The following is a 23,671-nucleotide window of genomic DNA, read 5'->3' as shown; positions in this document are numbered from 1 at the left end:
CTGGGTGGCTTGACCTTATGGCTCTGATTCTCCAAATATGGTAAGTTGGATCAACACATTAATCTGACATCACCTTATCATCTTAACAAAACAAATACACTTAAGAACCAATTTTGGTTTCATGAAGGGCCCAGGTCTCACTCAGTTGCAACAGATTTGCCAGGACTGATTCTATCTGTAACTCAGAAAGGACAGACAAATCAGCAGATGTCCTCAAATAAGGGATGAAAAAAATAAAGGAAAAAAATCTATGGAAATTCAGAGGAAGGAGAGATTATTTCCAGTTAGAGATATTGAGGAGCAATATCGAAAAAAAACAACTCAATGCCTTTGAATGGGCAGAACTGGGACGTGATGATGTATAACTTGGTACTACTTAATGACATACTTAAAATCTTTGTCTCAAATGAAGTTGCAAAAGGCTGGGTATCTAAATGCAAAGTGGTATCTTGGGTTAGACCCTATATAAGAGAAAAAAGGATTGAGGAAGCCATACAACTTTTGAGTCCTAAGGAGTCAAAGGAAAAAGTAGAGACTGAGGGAATAAAATCTTGGACTTTACTAATATTAGAACATTGCCAACTTACACTTCCTACTTCTTAAACAACACAAACAATAACAATTTCATTTCTAGGAATCTAGTCAAGGAAACTCCCTAATAAAGCTTTTACTTTATGTAAAAAAAGACACCTTAGAGTTTTTAATTAGAAAAAAAAATAGGAACAGTCTAAAGAGAAAGATAGTTAAGCAAAATTATTATCAGGACTTTCTCCATATTCCTACCAAGTCTACCTAACAAACTTCTTTATTTTTAAGCCACACTTCCTTGCTGTTGCTTCTAGACAGACTTTGATTTGGTATTATATACAACACATACTTCAATTACTATATACTACTGATAAAGTACTTTAATAATTTGTTTATTGGTCCACATTATGAGAACGTTGAGAGCAGAACCTAAGTATGTTCACGTGAGAATCCTTAGCACATAGAGTTAGTAAATACACTCTGCAGAAATGAAACATTACATTACGTCAGAGCCACACCTGGACAGGAGTCTAGTCCCACAGAGAACAAATCCAAATTTTCTGAAGATCTGTATAATAAGCAGAAACTACAAATATCAGTTGGGGGAAATCGGAGGAGGAGACAAATCAGGAGAGACTGTGGACTCTGAGAAACAAACTGAGGGTTTTGGGGGGGAGAGGGAGTTTGGGTGAGCCTGGTGGTGGATATTAAGGAGGGCACGTATTACATGGAGCACTGGGTGTGGTGCATAAACAATGAATTTTGGAACACACACACAAAAAATAAAATTAAACTTAAAAAATTTAAAAAATTTTTTTTTAAAGACGACATAAGGAACCACTACTAGCCCAGGGTGTAGCATATTTCCTATTAGAGGATAGAGGTAGCTATATTACCCTGATAACATCACTGAATAGAAGGTCTATTTTCATAGAAGGATTAGGCATAATATGATAGATCATGCTGACACAAACATTGTCTACACTCTAAGAATCTTGGCTCTGAAGTGATATGGCCCCACGTCTGAGTCTTAGCTCTGCCTTAATTTCCACATCTATAAAATGAAGGTGAGAAGATTAAGATCTCCCTCATAAACTTGTGAAGATTAAATGAGATGATGCATATAAAAGCTTGGCATTGTGCCTGGCACATGGCAAATATTCAAAATTAATTTTTATTATTACCTCTCCAACTTCTTGCCTCTATTTGTATCTGCTGATTCAGATGGGAAAGAAAGAAATATCCCCATGAAACCTGGGCAGTATCTGCAGAAACTGTGAAGTTGTAGAATAAAACATCACATCCTGGTGGCACAGGTCACTTTTTATTACTAGTGACAGGGACTCCAGAGAAGAAAAGTAAGTATAAAAAATTCAGAGACCTGGGACGCCTGGGTGGCTCAGTCAGTTAAGCCGCTGCCTTCGGCTCGGGTCATGATCCCAGGGTCCTAGGATCGAGTCCCGCATCAGGTTCCTTGCTCCTCTCTCTTTGCCTCTGCCTGACACTCTGCCTGCTTGTGTGCTCTCTCGCTCTCTCTGACAAATAAATAAATAAAATCTTTAAAAAAAAAAAAAAATTCAGAGACCCACTGGAGTAACTAATCCAAGTTACCATTTTGTTGAAGGTCCCTGCTTTGTGTCAGAGCAACACAGTAGCAGTAATAGTAATAATACTATTGTAATGATAGTGGCAGCAGTAATGTTTATAGATCACTTCCTATGTGCCAGGTACTATTTTTAAATGCATTTTCATGTATTAACTCATTCAACCTATTAAGTCTTTGAAATAAGCATATAGACTGAAGAGTCCAACAGCTCTGGAGTTAAATCTTGGTCCTGCCATTAATGAGCAAGCTACCTCACTTCTCTGAGCATTAGTTTCCTCATATCTAACTGGGAGTAAGAACATCTAACCCACATGGATAATGTGAGGACTGTTTGAGATAACAAACATAAAGTACCCACCACGTGCCAGATAACCAGCTGATACCCTAGTAGCTGTGTCTTTATTATTGTTACATTAACATTATTGATAATGTTAACATCATCATTACATCTGAGGGCCAAAAACTTCATTCTGCAGGCATGCAGAGAGAAGTTTCAAAAGGGGGAACGTTTTTCTTCCTTTCTGAGTTCCTCTTTAGTCTGTTTTTTTTTTTTTTAATGGTAAGCGTTCTATGATATTATTAAGCTTTTCTCAGAATTAACTATACATGAATACAAGTAAAATATTATACAGATAAGAAGACCTTTAGACTAGCTTTAAAAGTTGGGTTTTTTCTTCCCCCCTCTAGGAACAGTAGTGGTGAAAATACTATAGTTCCTTCAAGTAAACAGTGCTGAAAAGAATGAAAATGGCATATGGCTGGGGGAATCTTCCAAAGAAACTACTCTACACAGCCATCCCCTGTTCTTTTCTCTGCCTTTTAAGGTCACAGTAACAGGATAGAAAATCTGGGACTCACACCATCTGTCCAGACAGTTCCATCACTGCTCATTTCTCTTGTTAAATAATCAGAACACTTCACACTTCCCAAACACTGCTACCATAAAGAGCAGTTAAAGCAGAATGAAAGAAGCTCTTTCTATGCAGAAATGTAGTGGTTAGAAATGAACCATTCTTTTGAAGTTTGTGCGTTTCAGATCATGTCAGTGAAGAAAGAAATTCAAGCCTTAGAAGGAAAATTTAAGAATAACAGAATTATAATAATGGCTCTAGAAAGTATCTTTCTTAGAAAATAGGTGACATCCTCATACGAGTTCTTTAAGAATAGACTTGGCAGTTTAATACTGAGTTAATTACATAGGTATCTAATCTGTAAGTTTCTCATAAGACTAAGAAGAGAAATTATTTTCTTTATCCCTGTCCTACTAATACAGTAGTAGTAATAGAAGCTAGTAATTACTTGGCACTCAGGATATCTTTAATTCTCTTCAAAATACTTTTTGTGTATTAACTCACTTAATCCTTAAAGCCATTCCATGTAGCAATTTTTCTTATTCCCATTTTACACTTCAGGAGACTAAGGCACAGAGAGGTTAAATAACTTGTCCAAGGTAATACAGCTGGTAAGTATAAAGCCGGGATTCAAAAGCAAGCAAACAGGCTCCATCCCTTTCTGTGCTACACTACAGTTTTTAAAGAAGTCTCTAAATTATATGTTAAATTCAGCTTTTGTGTGTGTGTGTTTTTAAAGGTTTAAGGTTTACTTATTTATTTTAGAGAAAGAGAGAGGGAGCTCAAGAAGAAGGGGCAGAGAGAGAGGGACAGAAAATCCCAAGTAGATTCCATGCTGAGCGCAGAACCTGATGCAGGGTTCCATCTCATGCCCCTTAGGTCATGACCTGAACTGAAACCAAGAGTTGGACATTCAACTATTTGAGCCACCCAGGCACCCCCAAATTCACCTTCTTTATTATATCTGAATAAAACAACTACAGCTGAATGTCATAAACACTTACCCCCATTCACCTAGCCACAGTGAGAATGTCAATTATATATTCTTTAACTTATTAATTTGTCTTATATTCAGAGCTTACCCAGCTTGAATTTGTTATTGTCATAAAGCAAAATAATTTTTTATATTAAATAAAAGTTTCAAGCATATGCTCTGGGGTCAATGTCAATTTGGGGATATATTTATGACTTTGAGAAAAAGGTTTGGATTATTCTCAAACCTCCAGAATTTAACAGTACATGAAGACTCCTTGCCTTCAAATAAAGATTCAGCAATACCAAAAGGGTGTCGATGTAGGCGGGAGAAACCAGTCTGAATATAGCATTTCTCTTCCATGTCACAGAACACTCCCCACTCAGCTCAATGGCTCAAATTTATTTAATGACAGAATCTCCAATCTCAGCTACTTAGTGAGGCAAATTGAAGCTTCTGCTCACGTAACTATCATAATAATGAGAATAATGATGATAATCATTTTAGTAATCATAATAATAACAATGATAACCATCATTTACTGATTAACTTAGTAAGTGCTGAGCATTATGCCAGGTCCCTCATATCATCAGGTATACTGGGGGGCAGTGGGGAGCAGCGGCTAAAGGACAGGCAGCTGTCTGAGTCCTTCCATTATTTGCTGTGTGGTCTTGAACAAACTACTTACTTTCCAGCCCCTCACAGAATACCTGCCTCCTAAGATTGTTTTGACGATCAGACGTGTTAACACATGCAAAATGTTCTTAATAGTCAAACGCACAATAGTGCTACCCAAACTTAACAGACTAGGAGCTTAATGTTCAGAGAAAAAGCTAAAGGCCACAAATAGGTTAGGGTCCAGCAAAGGTCCCCAGCTCTGCCTGACTCCAAAGCCTATGCTCTTTGGGTTCTCATTCCCATTCATTCGCCTCTCCTCTCTTTCTCTCTCAGAATTAAGAACAGGTCAACTGCTTCATAAAGGAGAGCATTGTTACTCTAATGTCATTTTTGTCTTTTCTCATCAGAGTTTTACTGTAGCAGCATTAAAAAAAAATGTTAAAAACGTCAATCTAACATACTGTACTCCATCAATTCCAAGACATTTCCCCCACCCAAATTTTTCCATCTGTGAATCATGTGTCTTAGAATTATAATTGGCAGTATTCTTCCTTTCTGAGTAGCACATAAAATAATGGTGCATCTTACAATCCATATCATCTTACATTTGACAAAATACGGTAGCTGTTAAGCTCAACGAGTATGCTTTAAGGATCAGCCCTTAGTCACTGGTGAAGGCACATTCCAGAGTTTGCCGAGCATTCCTGGCCTCAGAGTTCAGTTCCAGTTCAGTTCACTTAAACTTCACTTGACTATCACCTTCCTATGGACCCTTACTCATTTCCATCAAATTAACAAGCTCCCATAACTCTAACACCCAATCAGTGTTTCGGCTAAGGCTCTGCTTGGTTTTTGTGTTCCTTGTTTTGGTTTTCCCTTTCTGATGACTCAAGAGCTTCTAATCATAATGACTCTTTGGACTGAAGTCCCAGGAGCACTTCCTCCTCTTACACTGTCATTATAAGTAGTCCATACTTTCCAAACATAATTGGGCTTTATGGGTAAACTGAGAAAGTATAGGCTAAGAGTGAAGCTGTGATAGTCTTTCATTTGTTTTTCATTTTCAGTTACTTCCTTATTTCTACCTTCCTAAGTTACTTCTCTAGACCCTTTTATAAGTACTTATCTGGTTCATACTTAAATTTTTTTCCCGTTTTGGCCTGAGTGCCTCCATTCCACATATGGTCAGTCTCTTCATAGAAGAAAAAAATGTCGAGTTTTATATCATCTTTTCCTTGGAAAGATAGTTCCAAGCTGTCCTCTACCTAGGATGAAGATGAAAACCTTCACAGACTGAAACAAAGGAAATATATATTCTTTAAAAAAATTTGTTTTATATAGAGAGAATACTGATTCTAAGATAGTATGTTTTTTCAAGCTGGAACATCTCTGAAATTGGGATTTATCAGTAGTATGCCAACATTTGATTTCTTTCTTAAATGCATATAAAATAATGTTACTTCTGACAATTAATGACTTACAGTAATGACTTACAGTAGCTAAATTACCACTCTGCAGAACATTCTGTTCCTGAGCCCCTTTCTGAATAAAGAAGGAAAGAAACCAAAGAAAAATAACTCCCTTTAAATAATCAAGTAAAACTATTAGGAAGTAAGTCTCTCATCTCAATCAATAATAAGTACTTAAATAAATGTGGCATCATAGAAACCTACCAATATTCCATAAATTATATTATATGAAAAAAATAAAAGTTAAAGATACAAAGAATTCTGAGAGCATTTCCCTAAAGAAACTTAACCTACAAATAATTGTGTTCTCATTAGACGTGGTGTATCTGTCTTGTTATAGCACTAATCACATAATTATTACATAGTTTTTTTTTCCCAATTAGACAGTGAACTCCTCAAAGATAAGTACTGTAACATACTGATCTTTGTGTCCCAGGTGCAGAGTGCAGTGCCAGGGAGAAAGTGAGTATAAACATTTGCTGCATGCCTAGAGTTCAACTGCTTTGACTCTGACCTCTGGAGAATATTTTATTAAATTTTTTTAATAAACTAATTACAATAAAGAATGTAATTTTTCAGTATTAAACATACTTCTACTTGCTTTCCAGGACAACACACCTTCCTGGGAACAACCAATTAAGAACAACCAAATTTTGAAAAAAAAAAAAAAGAGTAAGATGTTTACAAGGAATCATGGGCTTAGGGCATAAAAATCAAATTGTCTAAAAAGAGATTTCATTTAAGTCATGATGACCTATTCCTAGTTCAACTCTGAGAAAATTGCTATAACCCAGAATATGTGAAATAAATAAGAAATTCAAGTACTATTTGAAATGATTCTGTTTCTAACCCTTAGCCCCAAAGGACCATTTCATGTTGATGATAGGATGCCTAAGTGAATATAAAATTAAGTGACTTATGAGAAACATTATAACTTAAGGTAGGGTAGGTGAGATTCTTAATAATTGTATTAATTTTACATTATATGGTATATTAATTACATTATAAGAGTTCAAGACCCTTTTCCCCTTCTCATTGTCAACAGTAAGCCAGATTTTCTAGTTTCCTTAAGTAGTGCAAAAGTCATATAATAAGCTTCTGCTGAGCTTATCCTGGCCAATACTGAGTGATACACATGTAACATTCTTAACCATCTCTGAGCTGTTTAATATAAACTTTTCTTTTGAGACATGGTACTTATGAAGTAAAGCAGATTTTTATTACTGACCTTCCCAAATTTGTGTTTGAGTAGAAGTCCTACATCCTGAAATGCTGAAATAATATCAGATTTATAATCTTGTATAAAAATTCCTAGGTCAACATCTTTACTATATGGAATAATGTTGCATTGCCGATACCACCCTAAAAATAAAGAAGAAAAAAAAAGAAAAATTTTTAAAAATTTAAGTTTGGAAAAAATTAGTCACTATTGTATGATCTTTGTAAGAGTGGATTTTATTTCTTTTTTTTTTTTTTTTTTTTTTTTTTTAAAGATTTTTTATTTATTTATTTGTCAGAGACAGAGGGAGAGAGGGTGAGCGAGCACAGGCAGACAGAGAGGCAGGCAGAGGCAGAGGGAGAAGCAGGCTCCCCGCGGAGCAAGGAGCCCGATGTGGGACTCGATCCCAGGACGCTGGGATCATGACCTGAGCCGAAGGCAGCCGCTTAACCAACTGAGCCACCCAGGCGTCCCGAGTGGATTTTATTTCTTAAGGTATTTCTTAAGATTAGACTTACAGTGCTTTACCAAAAATATTTTTAAAAGATTAAATCCCAAACTAAAATCTGTGGTTATAAGAAGCCATCTGTTGAAGAACCTTCCTTTCTTTTTCTCTTTCTTTCTTTCCTTCATTTTTACTGTGCTGAAGACTTAGCATCCTCAAAAATTTTATGATGTATTTTAATTTCTAAATAAACTATTATTTTTAATAATGTTAACTGGGCCAGGCTGCCTGGTGGCTCAGTCAGTTGGCCTGGGTAGGTCAGTCGGTTGGGCATTTCAGCTCAGGTCATGATCTCAGGGCTGTGGTATCAAGTGAATCCTGCGTCAGGCTCTGCACTCCATGCAGAGTCTGCTTATCCCTCTCCCTCTGCTCCTCCCCTGCATTCTCTCTCTCTCTCAAATAAATAAATAAAATCTTAAAAAAAAATAATGTTAACTGGGCCATCCATTAAAAAAAATTAAATTACTTTTGAGAATGCTTGATCATAAACTTCTAATGATGAAGGCTGCCTTTAAGATATGCTAAAAAATATAATCTAATTCTTTTGCTTAACCAATATGCCTTTCCTGAGCAATAATTTGTAAAACTTAACAGATCTAAACAGCTTGTGCCTGATGCATCATATAAAGATTTATTTATTTTAGAGAGAAAGAGCATCTAAGTGTGGAGGGAGGGAGAGAAGAAACTCAAGCAGACTCCCCACTGAGCACAGAGCCCAACGAAGGGCTCTATCTCAGGATCCTGAGATCATATCCAAAACCAAGTGTCGGTCACTTAACTGACTGCAATACCAGGTGCCCCTGATGGGTCACATAAAAAAGAGAAGTACTATCCTCAATTTTCAGCACATTGTCAATATCAAAAGATATTTCTAGGTATATTTACAATGTACCTACTTCTCAATTAGGTGCTATAGTACTGTTTAAAAAAAACAAAATCTATACCTTAATACTACTAAGGGCTCTTGAGTGTCCCCTAATATCCTAATTCTTTCATCCAAATTATTCAGAAAGTATGTGAATGTCTATAATTGTCTTTATAGGCATTGCTATTGGGCAACACTGTTTGGCATTCTAAACTTTAATTTCACTGTAACATATATCTTTCGAAGTCTAGGATGGTGTCTCATCCCTAGCTTGAGAAAAATCCACACTCCACATCCATCAAAGAATCATAAACTATTAAGAATGGAAGGCTCTTTAGGGTTCCTTGGTGGCTCAGTTGGGTGAGCATCTAACTTTTGATATCAACTCAAGTCTTAATCTCAGGGTCATGAGTTCAAGCCCTGAGTTGGGCTCCATGCTGGCTGTGGAGCCTACTTTAAAAAAAAAAATTTAAAAATCATGACAAGTAATTAAGAAGTATTTCTGAAGACATAGTTTATAAAACAATCTTGCTCCAAAAAGTTGAACCTTAGGGGCACCTGGGTGGCTCAGTGGGTTAAAGCCTCTGCCTTCAGCTCAGGTCATGATCCCAGGGTCCTGGGATCAAGTCCCACATCGGGCTCTCCACTCTTCGGGGGGCCTGCTTCCTCCATTCTCTCTGCCTGCCTCTCTGTTACTTGTGATCTCTGTCTGTCAAATAAATAAAATCTTAAAAAAAAAAAAAAGTTAAACCTTAAAGCATATATCACATACATATGTGAAATGTATTTTTTTTCTTGGCTTACTCTGACTATAAGCTCCATGACAGGAAGAACACATGAATTTCCACAAAGCCTAATAAATAAGATAACCATATATTCCAGTTTACACCTGTCACACCAACATTATTAATGGCATTCCTTTTCACTCTCAAAAGACTCTTGAATTGGACAATAAATTATATGGTAACACTATAAAAATAGGAGCAGAATTAATTTTGTATAAATAAAGTTATAATAAAAAAAGAATACAGTTATGACCAACTACTGTTATAAACAAGAGGGAATAAAAACAATAGAATTTAGATTCTAAAGAATTCTAAATTCCAAGAAATTCGATCTGACATATAGCGTAAAGAAAATCTTTCTCTGATTCTAGTCGCAAAAGGACTCTAGAAATGTCTACATTTCCCCATCTCAGGATGAGTGGAATGTGGTAAGGCAGTATGTTCAACCAGTGAAAGCATCAGTGACCTGGAAAAGACTTGTGCAAAGACCTTATGACACCCCTTCAGTCTTCCTCTCATTTGTGTGGTGTGTAAGTGAAGAAATAGAACAGAGGTTTTGTTTTTGTTTTTGTTTTTTAACGGCAGAACAATCTTTGGGACAGAAATAATAAAATGCTAATCCAAGGACTGCCTCAACATCAAATATAGTCTACACGTTCTGATATAAGTTTTAAACATGATTTACAGTTTTTGGTAAATACAACATGGCCTTCCTAACTCTCTTTTATGTTTCTGAAATTAATTTCTTTAAAGAAATCAATAAATTCCTGCTCCATGCTCTACGTTTATTGTGTCTATAAGTATGACACTTCAAATATCACTGATGTTTTGTCATCTCAAGCAGTCATCCCTAAAGCCAAAGAAGATGAAAAGACAAAAAGACAAATGTAAAGCAACAAGAATTTTACCTAGACAAGTTCCACTGCTCAGCCAGAACTGTACTCCCAATTTCTTTAATGTTTTGGCTGCCAGTTGCAATAATTCTTTTGCATTCTTCCGAAAGGCCATAGCTTCCACAGTGTTATCATCAAGGTACTGCTACAGATATAACAAATAGTCAGTTATTACAGCCATTTCTAAATTGCTAGAAATATTTCCATGACATCTAAATTAAATCAGACATCTAATTAAATCTAAATTAACCCCATAGTATGCATATTTTTCTATTATAAAAAAAATCACGTTTCAGAGTTTCTTGTTAGTTGCCTATCTATGAGACTATAGGAGCAGATTCTAGAAAAGACAAGTTAAAGGGGAAGGAGTATAACCAGAATTCCCAAAGGATGAGACTTACACGTTTATGAACTCCCTTCACATCACAATTTATCAGATAGGACAGTCAGAAGAAGACTAATTCTGAGAGCTATAAGCATATCTGAACAAAATGAATTGTGCCATTTTCACGATTCACTGATCCAATTGGTCTTTAGAGACTATAGAGTATAAAAGAAAGAGCCTGGGATTTTGATTCAGATTATCTGTGTTCAAGTCTAGCCCCGCTTCTTATTAGCTGTGATGCTGGGCGTATCACCTCAGAAGAACATAAGCTCCATGAGGAAAGTGACTTCATTTTATCACTTTATCTCGAGTGCCCAGAGCAGCACCTGAACATCTGCTGAATGAGTGAGAGAATGAAAGAACAAACCTCTCTTAGATACGATTTCCTCATCAGTCACTAAAGGACAATAATTACGCTTTGTAGGACTGCTGTGGAGAGTTAATGAGACAATGGATGACAGAAAAATGGCTCATAAATTATGAAGTTCTATACAAATATTATTATTATCATTTACCTAGTCATGCTTTTCTAATTTTCTTCATTTTTAGGGTAGTCTACACTGAGGAAAACACTATAAATTTAGTGATGCTTCTCTGTCTATGACTCAAAATCTAAACTTCTTCACATGGCAGACAAGGACATTTGCATTCTGGTCCCTGACTACTAGTCTGGTCTCATCGCCACCGTCCTCACACTTTAGAACACAGCAATAACTTCTACCTCCCCAAATATTCCACAACTTTTCAAACCTCTGTGCCTTTGTACATGTTTCCTTTATCTGGAGTGCTCTTGACTAACAAAATCTTTGAGTTCTACCTTTCGAAAAACGTTCCCTAATTTTCCTATGAGGATGTATTCATTCTGCCAGTGCTACCCTCCCAGTGCTACCCTTTTGTTCAGCAAAGAATAATATTTGTCCTAGATATAGACAAAGATGAAGGAATCTGTCTAATGAGTTTATAACAGTTACCACTTATATACACTTCCACTATAATTCTTTTTTTTAATTCACATTGTTGGTTTTACTTATGTTTCCTCCACTAGGCTGTAAAGATGGTTCCTTGAGGGCATGTACTAAACCTCCCCAACACTGTATGTACAAATCTGGAATGGTGTCTAATACATAATATGTGAGTATCATATAGTGATAAATGGGTAAATGAATAAATGACTAAGCCCCTCCTGCATTAGGCCCTGTCTGTAATATCCTATAATACCCTGTCATTCTTTTACAATACAGCAGAAGAAAATACAGTTGCTGGAGAGACTCTAAGGATCTTAAGAAAAAAGTATCCCTAGGAAGAAAGTGGGATCCCAGAAGATAAGTTGCCTTCTCTCTAGAACATACAAATCATACAGGATGCCTTCGACATGAAAACATTCTCAAAGCCATAGCTTCTCTTGGAACACATGGTTGGAATGGGAGGCAAATGTTCTTATCCTGGGTGTGGTGGAAAACACTGAAGATGCAAGATTTAGTCTATGCTCAGCCAATAATGACTGTGTAGCACACTGAAGCCTCTTTTTTTTTTTTTAATTTGTTAAAGGCAAATACTTGCCTTATTTCAAAGAGTAACTGAAAGGGTCAAATTAAGTAACAGACATGAAAACTCCGTGCTTGATAAAAATATTACCCTGATAGTTATGTCCTATTGAGCCTGCCCCTGCATGGACATACTCTCATCTCTGATATACCTTTCGTAGCATGACACTCCCAGAAATTCCATTTCTTAGAATTGACTGCACATATATTAAAGTGTATACACCTATAAACCTTTTGCATCTGTTAGGGATTTTTTAAATTGTAGTATGAATGTTTTTTCCTACTTAAAAATGTCTTATATCAATCTTGGGCTTATCACACCTCTAGAAAAGGACAAAATCCTAATTTAAACATCATGTCCATTTGATCTTTGCTATTCAGGTAACCTTTCCCCAGACTTCCCCCCAAAATATAGACTGAAAAAAAAAAACACGTGACAGAAGGTACCCATTTATTTTATAGATGAGGAAATTAAGACTTAGAAAATTTTCCAAAGTCTCAGAAAAAAATTAGTAGAAGAAGAAGGATAATATAGTTCTGTAGATATCCCTAGGCCAGGTGTCCAGATAGTTCCATATTTCCCTCTGGTTTTTCACTGGAATTCAACAGACTGGACTGAAAGTCATTAATTATTTTTTCATGGTTACTGCTAAAACAAAACCCAGTTCAAGAAAATGTATGTTATCCTACTTCTAAACTTCTTGGTAGACTGAGAAAATAAAAGTAAATGAAGTAAGCCAAGAGAGCATTTCTTCTCCCTTCCTGAACTGTCCAATACTAGAACTATTAGGTAAGGCAGAGCAAGAATAGGCACATGGGTGGCCTGGTATGGGTATCAGAGCCTGAGCAAGTGGTGAGGAAATCCACATGGAGAGGACACCCCCTCCATGTCCAGTGTGGGGAGTCAGAGCCTGAGCAGTTTGAGAAGTGTGTCCACAGATGGGGACACCCCAGAGGGAGATTAGCAACATTCAAGCAGTGTGAGGAGAGCAACCATATGGGAGAGGGGACAGAAGCAATGACAGGAGATTGAACAAATAAGCAAATATATTAATAATAATAGGAGTCAAGTTTCTCATTGTTTGAGAAGGGAGTCATAAATAAGGAAACAAACCCTATGCTATTTAACTGAAACATAAAGTAGTTGGACTGGCTATATCACTGTGAATTCATGAATCTTGATAGATAGACGGATATAGAAATAAATACACACATGCATACACACTGTCACTGAGAGGGCCTGTGTGCAACAAAAACCACGTAGCAATGAGCACACCTGGCATCCAAACCTTGGCTTCTAAAAGGAACCAGGATTTGGAGAAATGGCTGATTCCAGTGTTGTTGCAGGGAAATTATAAGATGGACCTAGAGCATCTTGCTCCAAAGAGCAAAAAAGTACTCAAAAAATAGTGAAGACATGTTAAAAAGACGTGGAAACCATCATGAAGAAATTCCCACTGGCCAAACAGGGAACAATTTGAGGATCAAAATAAATAATGAAATAAAGGGGGCACCTGGCTGGCTCAGTCAAAAGGGCATGTGACTCTTGAGCTCCAGGTTGTGAGTTCAACCCCCACATTGGGTGTAGAGATTACTAAAAAAAAAATATGAATTAATTAATTTTTTAAAAAGAAAATAATGGACTATAACCTATTGAATAAAATAAGAAACCCGAGTTCAGACTGATGTAAACAAATACACTGAAAGACTGATAAGGATATGGACAATTACTTTTTTTCTTTTTTTAAGATTTTATTTGTTTATTTGACAGACAGCGATCACAAGTAGGCAGAGAGGCAGGCAGAGAGAGAGTGGGAAGCAGGCTCCCTGCCGAGCAGAGAGCCCGATGTGGGACTCGATCCCAAGACTCCGGGATCATGATCTGAGCCGAAGGCAGAGGCTTTAGCCCACTGAGCCACCCAGGCACCCTATGGACAATTACTTTTTAAGAGACAGAGAACACATGCATTAGTAGGGAAGTGAGGAGGAGTCGAGGGAGAATCTTAAGCAGGCTCCATGCCCAGTGCAGAGTCTGATGTGGGGCCCAATCTCATGACCCTGAGATCATGACCTGAACTGAAATCAAGAATCCGACACTTCACTAACTGGGCTACCCAGGAGCCTGAGGATATTGACAACATTTACCTGGTTTTAAAGTACCTTCGGGGCACTAGATGGCTCAGTCGGTTGAGCTTTTGACTGATTCCGGCTCCTGTCATGATCTCATGGTTCACGAGATGGAGCTCCATGACAGGCTCCATGCTCAACAGGGAGCCTACTTAGGATTCTTTCTCTCTCTCTCTGCCCCTCCCCACCCCTCGTGCATGCGCTCTCTCTCTCTCTAATATATAAACCTTTAAAAAAAGATTCATACCAAATTTTTATTAGTTACAAAGGAAAATACAGAAACTTCACAGGGGTGAAGCTAGAGATACCACTTTAATCAAGTGCTCAGTGTGAATATCAACAGTAACGGGACAAATCACAACCATGCAGCACCTGACAGGATGTAATGAGAAGAGCACAAAATCACTTCTGCATTATTCCTACTACAGGTATATTACCTGAGGAAAACCTAGACAAACCTCAAAGAAGGGACAATCTACAAAATATCTGGCCTATAATCCTCAAAAGCATCCAAGTCATAAAAGTTTAAAAAAGGACTATGAAATCACTAAGGACTAGAGGAAACTACGGAGAGAAAAATTAAATACAGGGGGCCCCTGTGGCTCAGTCGGTTAAGTGACTGACTCTTGATTTCCGCTCAGGTCATGATCTCAGGGCCTTGAGATCAAGCACGGGATCAGGCTCCATGCTCAGTGCAGTGTCTGCTTGGGATTCTTCTTCTTCCTCTCCCTTTACCAACCCCCCCTCCACACTCACATTCTCTATCTCTCCCTAAAATAAATAAAATCTTTTTAAAAAGAGAGGGAAAAAGAAAGATTAAATACAACACGTGATTCTAAATTCTTTTATCATATTTTACTCTGAATGGATCCTTTTATTACATAGTAAAACCTGAATGGGATTAAATGATGATAATCTATGTGTTAACTTCCTGATTTTTTTATTAAGACAATGTAGGACAATGTTCTTGTTTTGAGAAAATACTAAATTATTTGAGGTTATAGGATACATAGTCACCAACTTACTCCCAAATGGTTCAGAAAAAAGTTATTTGTATTTTATTTATAACTTTCCTGAAAGTTTGAGAATGTTTCCCAAAGAAAAAACTATTAGATATACAAAGAAGGTTGTTTTATGAGCTCTAATAGATTAGATCATTGCTTGTTATACACGAGGCATTATATTTCAGATTGTTTGGCGCCATCTAGTGTTCAAAGTTATGCATACTCGCTTCAATTTGAAAACTGACCCTCCTGGTACTTTTAAATGATGATGAAGAATGAAACATTTAAAATAATAAGAATAAAGAGTTATCAACCTAATTAGGCACCCCACATTAGTAATACCAATACAACAGCAAAAGAGAAAAGCAAATTAGAAATCACAAGTATACCTTACTGTAAGGGAAGGACACACATGATCCTACTATAAATATAAACCTCCAAACAGGACTACGTCTCCAGTATGATGGTACTTTACACCAAAACTATGAGGCTATATATGATAAGCCCTCTGAGCATCTGTCATTCATATCCTTTACTCAAATGCTCATTGAGTGTTTGAGAATTTAAAAAGCAAGAATGAAAATATAGAATTAAAAAAATTTGATACTATCCTAATAATGTATCAATATTCTGAAGCATTTTACATTTTATACTGCTTTCTCACAAAGATCAACAAAATGAGTCTGGGCAAATGCTTGCTAGGTAATGGAGTAGTCCTAATAAGTGTCATTAAAAAAAAATCATTTGATTCAGATGAGCTGCTTATTCTCCATACATTTTTCCATAATTCTAGGATCCTTTCTTTGTGCCAGATGCTGTTCTAGATACTGGGGTTACAGAAGTGAATAAAGAAGATGCCTGTCATCAGTAAGTTCATGGGACAAGACATACATTCACAATTCACTGTGATAAGAGCTCTGACAGAGGTGGCAACCAAAAAAAAACCCCTTAAGGCCCAAAGAGTGAGTGGTCAAGTCCAAGCACCAAGCTGCATCTCCTCTGTGTCCTGTTATTACTGTGTGATAGAAGAGGATCAGCACTTGCCTAGGAGTCGGCCCATCCATAGATGCAGTTTGCCAGCTTTTCATCCATGAGGCTGACTGGGGTACATTTCACAGCTCCACAATTACAGATTTAAGCGGACGGGGGTGGGAAGAGCCACCAGGAAGGCTGGCAGGCAGCGGTCCAGGGGAATAACAAAGCCTACCAGAAAAACCTTGCATTTGCCGGTGTGGGGCACTTGGCCAGTAATGATACAGCTGGTACTTCATTTCCCAATTCCACTCCTGTCCATGTGTCTACAGGTTTTTTGGAAGGGAATCCCAGAAAATAAAGGGCAAGTGGAAGGATTAGGGTACTAAAACCCCTCCATAAATCTGTTTTTATTGTATTTCTGTTTCAAGTCGTATCTTAGAGCTGAACCTTCATGTCTCTCAAAATCATCTTTACATTACAAGGTCAGCAGAGTGCCTGGGAAACAGGCTTTCAATAAATGTTTATTGAATTGAAAGCTACATCAGCAGAATAAAGTAAAGTTCAAAAAGTACTGGTCTCTGTGTAGCATTTACCTTCAAAAATCTTCATAAATACAAAAAAATTCATATTCATTGCCAGCCCTAAGAGAAAAACTGTATATTTTCCATGAAATCTTTTCTACATCTACATGCTCTATCTTCTACAGCAGCTTCATCCTAACTGGGGTGGCTTCAAGAACACACCACCTTTGATAAAGCAAATGGCATATCCCAACTGAAAGCAGAGCCAGTGCCAAACCTACCAAAAGTCTATCCAAATAAAACAATGGCTCCATAAACATTGCACCGTTCAAATAGGGAAGAAATCATTTTTTAAGGTTAATGTTTAATCTACTTTAGGGCACCTGGGTGGCTCAGTTGGTGAAGCGCCTGCCTTCAACTCCAATCATGATCCTGTAATCCTGGATCAAGTCCTGCATTGGGCTCCCTGCTCAGTGGGAAGTCTGCTTCTCCCTCTGCCTTCCCCCTGCTCATGCCCACACTCAATCTCTCTTGCAAAAATAAAGAAATAGATAAATAAATCTTTAATCTACTTAAAAAATTAAAATAAAACAATCTAGAAGAAAACAGATGAATCAAAAAGATGTTTTCTTACTGATTTTCCCTAAGTCCCTTCATTTCCTACCCCTCCCCAGAAATATTAAAAATAAACACATGTCCTTTAATTTAAAAAGTACATTTGATTATTTCTAACCTGAAAGAATGCTCGAGCTTCTTTATACCTACACTCAATAAACCTAGAGTGTGGTATTTCTTCTAGAAAGCGCACTGGATCTTTTGGGATGAAAACTTCTAGTCCATCAACAGTAATTTGTTGCAACTCTGGCCTGAAAACAAAAGTTAAGATTTATTAAAGGACTTAACCCAGAAAACTGGCAGCTTCTTCAAAATACACAACATAAGTAAAACAGCTAAACATCAAGCACATTTTCCTCAGTTAACCCCTGATACCACTTTTTAAGATCTACTTTCTCAGCAACTTTCAAATATATAATACAGCACTGATAGCTATAGTCACCAAACTGCACATTACACCCCCAGAACTTATTTATCTTATAACTGGAAGTTTGTACCTTTTGACCATGTTTACTATGTAAGCATATATCCACGAACATATTTTCTCCTCTGCTTGCACTTTTTATAATCAAGAGCTGTACTATTTTACATCTTTCTTCTGTCACTCAACATTGTAGAATTCATCTTTATTGTTACACAGAGCACTAATCCATTTATTCCATGCTCTACAATATTTCATTGTATGAATATACAATGTTTGACAGCATTGAGAACAATGTTGTTATGAACATTCTTGTATCTATTTCCTGATGCACATGTCCATGAATTTCTTCCCATTGAACATTAAGACTTCAAAACTGGTTTGTGTGAATTGCATAATAGATTTAATTACTAAATGTAAACAAAGAGTAAGAATTCATGACTGAACAACAGAGGTTTCAGAACACCTATTTAGATCCTGAATTTACCTGTCAAAAGCTCCAGGATAACGACCAAACTGTAATTTTCGAAAACGAACAAATTTTCTATCCATGTGTCCTTTGAGTCGTAAATGGCCATGCCAGAGGTAGTTGCCACTCCTCTCATGAAAGACCACCAAGTGGATGGCATGACTGGCCAATCTGCAGATATAGTGCAGGGGAATTTCAGTTCCAGAAAGTGAATCTATCCCATCTAGCCGGGGATCTTTGCTCTCAATCTTTAGGCATTGAAATCCCATATTTTCAGCTATCCGAAACCAGCCTTCCTAAAAACCAAAGAAACATCAAGTTTAAATATTAACCAAATACTGGTAGCAAAACTAAAGTGATTCTTACACTGAATTAAGCCACACATATTTTTTGCTCATCTGCTCTTTGCCCAAAGATTTCAAATTAAGAGTGGTAAGGGGGAAGGTGGTGGTGGGAGAAGAAAGAGAATACCAAAAAGGGAAACTACATAGCTTGATGGACATGTTCAAAGACTCCCTTTATGCAAATTAATACCAATTTCTTCCTTGGAAAGAAAATGCTCAGGTTAGTGTTCTCTGATTAAGATCTATAAAGTAAATGTTAATATAAGGATAACACTTAAAATAAAACTTGTAATTTTCAATTTAACTTCTATTAATCTCTTATCTTCAAAAGTGCTTCATGGGGTGCCTGGGTGGCTCAGTCATTAAGCATCTGCCTTTGGCTCAGGTAGTGATCCCAGGGTTCTGGGATTGAGCCCCACAACAGGCTCCCTGCTGGGCAGAGGGCCTGCTTCTCCCTCTCCCACCCCCCTGCTTGTGTTCCCTCTCTTGCTGTGTCTCCCCCTGTCAAATAAATAAATAAAACCTTTAAAAAAAAAAAAAGAAAGTGCTTCAAAAGAGTACTTTCATCTCATAGTTTATATCCCAGCACCTTCAACTGCTACTTCAATAGAAGTCCACCATAATGCAAATCATTAGAAAATAGACATACTATGAAACAAAGTGTATTTTCCAACATTATTAGTTATGGTATAAATCTCATGTAACAAGATTAATCTATATTGTCAATTTTTAGTTCTAATATCAACAGCCAGTGATATAGATGATTAAATAGTATTAATTATTGAGAACACCTGAGATTCTAACAGGACTTTATAATTTCCAAGCAACTTTTATAACCATTATGGTATTTACACATGACATCCATCTTACAAAATAAGTAGCACAGGTACGCTAGATTAAAAAGCAGACTCACAGAAGTCTAAAAAACCGAAATTAATAAAAGGCAAAGCCAGTGCCAGTATTTAGGTCTTATCCAACCAAATCTAAGGTTCTTTACATTCTTTTCTTTTTTTCTTTTTTTAAGATTTTATTTATTTGAGAGAGAGACAGAGAGCTCACAAGCAGGAGGGAGAAGCAGGCTTTCTGTGGAGCAAGGAACCTGATGTGGGGCTCGATCCAGGGACTCGGGATCATGACCTGAACCGAAGGCAGATGCTTTACTGACTGAGCCACTCAGGAAGCCCATGGTTCTTTCTATTCTTAATACTACCTCTTTAGTCTATATTTATATAATGTACATGAAGCTCTTTCACATTCATTATCTCATCTGATGTCCCTAGAAACTATTTGAAGTTAGAAAGGAAAATATCAATATATCTAGTCTGCAGTTAAGGAAAACAAAGCCCTAAGTGGTAATATCAGACTTTAATGTTTTTAAATTATGGAGCTGTTTGTAAGTTTATCTTAAAAGCCACAGCATTCATAAACATTCTCCAAGAGTACATTATTCACATCACTTACTGCTTTTGAATGTTGTCATTTGGATTAGGTGTAACCTCGTCCATGCTCTCATTTCATTACAAACACAGACCTCTATCATAGTATTGATTATACTGCTTTTTAATTGTTTGTTTAAACTCCATCAATAAACTGCAAGTTCCTCAACCCTAGGAATCAAGAGTGACTAGTACTCAGCAGGTCAAAATAGATATTTGTTGTTACTGTTGTTCATACTGTTACACGTGAGAAAGTGTTAATTCCGATAGAGAAAACATCTTCTCCTTTATGGATATAGAGTTAAACTGTGTCTTTGTCAAAAGAATGTGGAGGAGGGGCGCCTGGCTGGCTCAGTGGTTTAAAGCCTCTGCCTTCGGCTCAGGTCATGATCCCAGGGTCCTGGGATCGAGCCCCGCATCAGGCTCTCTGCTCAGCAGGGAGCTTGCTTCCCCCTCTCTCTCTGCCTGCCTCTCTGCCTACTTGTGATCTCTGTCAAATAAATAAATAAAATCTTAAAAAAAAAAAAAAAGAATGTGGAGGAAATACCACATAATACTTCTAGGCCTGGCCTCACAATCTTCACAAAATCTTCCACACTTTCCCCCTTCTGACCTTTTGCTTCTTCCACAAGCTATGGTCCTACTGGTTTTTGCCAATTGTGGCACATTCTCTTTCTTCTAAAGGACTGGTTTTCAAAGCAAGTGGTACTGTATCCAAGAGACATTTAAAAATGTGGACAGGGTTGACTGGGTGGCTCAGTTGGTTAAGCGTCTGCCTTTGACTCAGGTCATGATCCCAGGGTCCCGGGATGGAGCCCATGCTGGACTCCATGCTCAGGGGAGTCTGCTTCTCCCTCTCCCTCTGCCCCTCCCCCTACTCATACTCCCCCTCTCTCTCACTCTCTCTCAAATAAATAAATAAATAAAGTCTTTAAAAATAATCTGTGGGCATATTTTTGATTATCATAATGATTGAGGAACACACCACTGGCATTTAGAGGCTTGGGTGAGAAATACTAGACATCTTACAATCTAAAATACGAAAATCTGCCCCGTGTCCTGAACAATCTCAAATGTTCTATCAGGGAGTCCTGCAGTGAAAACCTTGTTCATAATGATCTGAGTCTCTATTTCCCAGGATTACAATAGCTATGTTAAAGGAGAGATAATTTTACTCTTCTGTTGTTGGAAACTTGTTTACTATTTTAAAAAAAACCACATTACTAACAATATCATTCATAATGAGTCTATATTTGATGCTAATCGTATTTAATAATCCTACTGAAAAGTGCAACTATCTGAATTACTTCATTATGCTTTCTAATGTAGTCATGACTGAATATTTACATGCTAAAATAAACATCTCCTTTTATTTTTAATTTACATTATAGTTAAGACCTTATATTGACTTAGTGGATTATGTACGTAGACAGGTTATAATTCCTATGAACTTTATTTTTTACTTTTTAAACTGGCTTAAACCCACACTAATTTGTAAAAGACACATTCCAATATCTGAAAGCCAATCATCTTACCTCATTCTTCCACAGATGATACTGCAGTGCAAATGCAGTAAAGTCCCTTGGAACACAGAAAAACTTGCATTCTGAAGTGGAGCCATGAGAAGTATTTTTTACTTGTTCAAAGTCTTTATTAATCAATTCCAGAATCAAAGGATCAATAAGGAACACTGGTACATTTTGGCTGGATGTTAGCATAATAAATTTTTTAACTGCATGCTGTTTGAGAGGAAAAGAATCCCTTTAAATCTTCTAAACCAATACAACAATCCATCTTATTAAATTTTTATTAATTTTATAAGAACATATACATATATATATTTCACTCAGTAGATTTATAATACAAGGTAAAATATGCTATAACAAAAATATATGCAACACACTATTAGAGAACAGTAAGCTACTAACTAATTATACATCAAAAGAATAACAAAATCTTTACAGGGGAAGTTGTATCCCAAATGAAAACTTTGGGCTTACAAATTATTTCCTTGGTATTAAATAATCTTTTTGAGCCAAAGTGGGAGAGGAAATACCACACGTCAGTTTTTAAAAATTGGTCATGTCAACCTTTTCAAAATCAAAAATCAATTGTATGTGCCACTTTTCTTCATATTTGTAATACTGCTTACTAATCTTTCTAAGCAAAAGATTCAAACTAAAATATATTGCCTGCTTTACTATTCCCATATATAGTTTGATTTTCAAGTAATAATGTAATATTTTAAAATATAATTATTTAAGGCAGTAAGTAGAGCCCCCTACTGAAAACACAAATTTTAGATAAAATGGACAAATTTCTTTAAAGACACAATTAACAAATTACCACAAGATGAAACGGAAAATCTGAATTGCCCTATACCAATTACCAAAATTGAATTTAAACATATATATTTGTTATATATTCATATATATTTGTTATACATATATATGTAATATATATATATGTTTTATATCAAAATAATAGCAACAACAAGAAAAAACTCCAGACTCAGATGGTTCCCAGGTAAATTCTATCAAAGATTTAAGGAATAATACGAATTCTACAAAACTTATGAGAAAACTGAGCAGGGAGGTATCCTTCCTAACTCATTTTTACAAGGCCAGTGCAATCCTAATACCAAAACCTAACAAAAATATTACAAAAAAGAAAATTATAAACCACTATCAAGATACTAGAAAATCAATTCCAGTAGTTTAAAAAAAAAGACCAAAAAAGTAAATATCCTGACCAAGCAGGGTTTATCCCAGAAATGAAAGGTTAAAATAAAAAAGAAAGAAAGAAATGAAAGGTTAGTTTAGCATTTGAAAATCAATCAATGAAATTTACCATTTCAACAGAATAAAGGGGGAAAATCCTATCATAATTTTAATACAGAAAAAGCATTTGACAAATTCAATACCTAGTCATGATTAAAACCTCTCAGCAAACCAGGAATAGAATACTTCCTCAATCTGATAAAGAGTATAAACAAAAAAATCTGCTTTTGAGTTGTTCTTTATATATTCTTGATACCCTGTCTTTTGTCAGATACATGTTTTGCAAATACTTCCTCCTCCATGGCATTTCTATTCATTTTCTTAATGGAGTCTTTTTTTTTTTTTAATTTTTATTTTTTATTAACATATAATGTATTATTAGCCTCAGGGGTACAGGTCTGTGAATCACCAGGTTTACACACTTCACAGGACTCACCATAGCACGTACCTCCCCAATGTCCATAACCCAACCACGCTCTCCCTTCCCCCAGCCCAGCAAACCTCAGTTTGTTTTGTGAGATTAAGAGTCTCGTAAGGTTTGTCTCCCTCCCGATCCCATCTTGTTTCACTTTTTTTAATGGAGTCTTTTGAGGATTAGAAGTCTTAAATTGTGAGATTCTAATTTATCTTTTTTTTTTTCTCTTATGGTTGTTGTTATCTGTGCTTTACAGCAGGAAAATAAAATAAATGATTTTGAAAGAAAGATGATGAAGTGACAGACACCAGCACATATAAGGT

General features: G+C 36.5%; 1 protein-coding gene across 5 annotated transcripts in view; it reads right to left on the bottom strand.

Annotated features, from left to right (window-relative positions):
• Positions 1-23,671, bottom strand: part of FKTN (fukutin) — a 67,727-nt gene that overhangs the window by 17,030 nt on the left and 27,026 nt on the right. For 3 of the 5 annotated variants that reach the window (XM_032860769.1, XM_032860770.1, XM_032860771.1), the window contains exons 4-9: positions 21,689-21,892; positions 18,392-18,669; positions 17,602-17,734; positions 10,328-10,457; positions 7,274-7,407; positions 5,714-5,841 (exon numbers count right to left, since the gene is read on the bottom strand). In XM_032860769.1, coding sequence (XP_032716660.1) covers positions 5,714-5,841; positions 7,274-7,407; positions 10,328-10,457; positions 17,602-17,734; positions 18,392-18,669; positions 21,689-21,892 — 1,007 coding nt within the window. Of the gene's footprint in view, positions 1-5,713; positions 5,870-7,273; positions 7,408-10,327; positions 10,458-17,601; positions 17,735-18,391; positions 18,670-21,688; positions 21,893-23,671 lie in introns of those variants that run through there. The other 2 variants (XM_032860772.1, XM_032860773.1) reach the window with 2 other exon arrangements.

Source organism: Lontra canadensis, unplaced genomic scaffold, assembly GCF_010015895.1.
Source record: "Lontra canadensis isolate GAN:19392208 unplaced genomic scaffold, GSC_riverotter_1.0 scaffold19, whole genome shotgun sequence".
NCBI lineage: Eukaryota > Metazoa > Chordata > Mammalia > Carnivora > Mustelidae > Lontra > Lontra canadensis.
The sequence above is the reverse complement of the archived record's forward strand: the minus strand, read 5'-3'. Positions and strand labels throughout refer to the sequence as shown.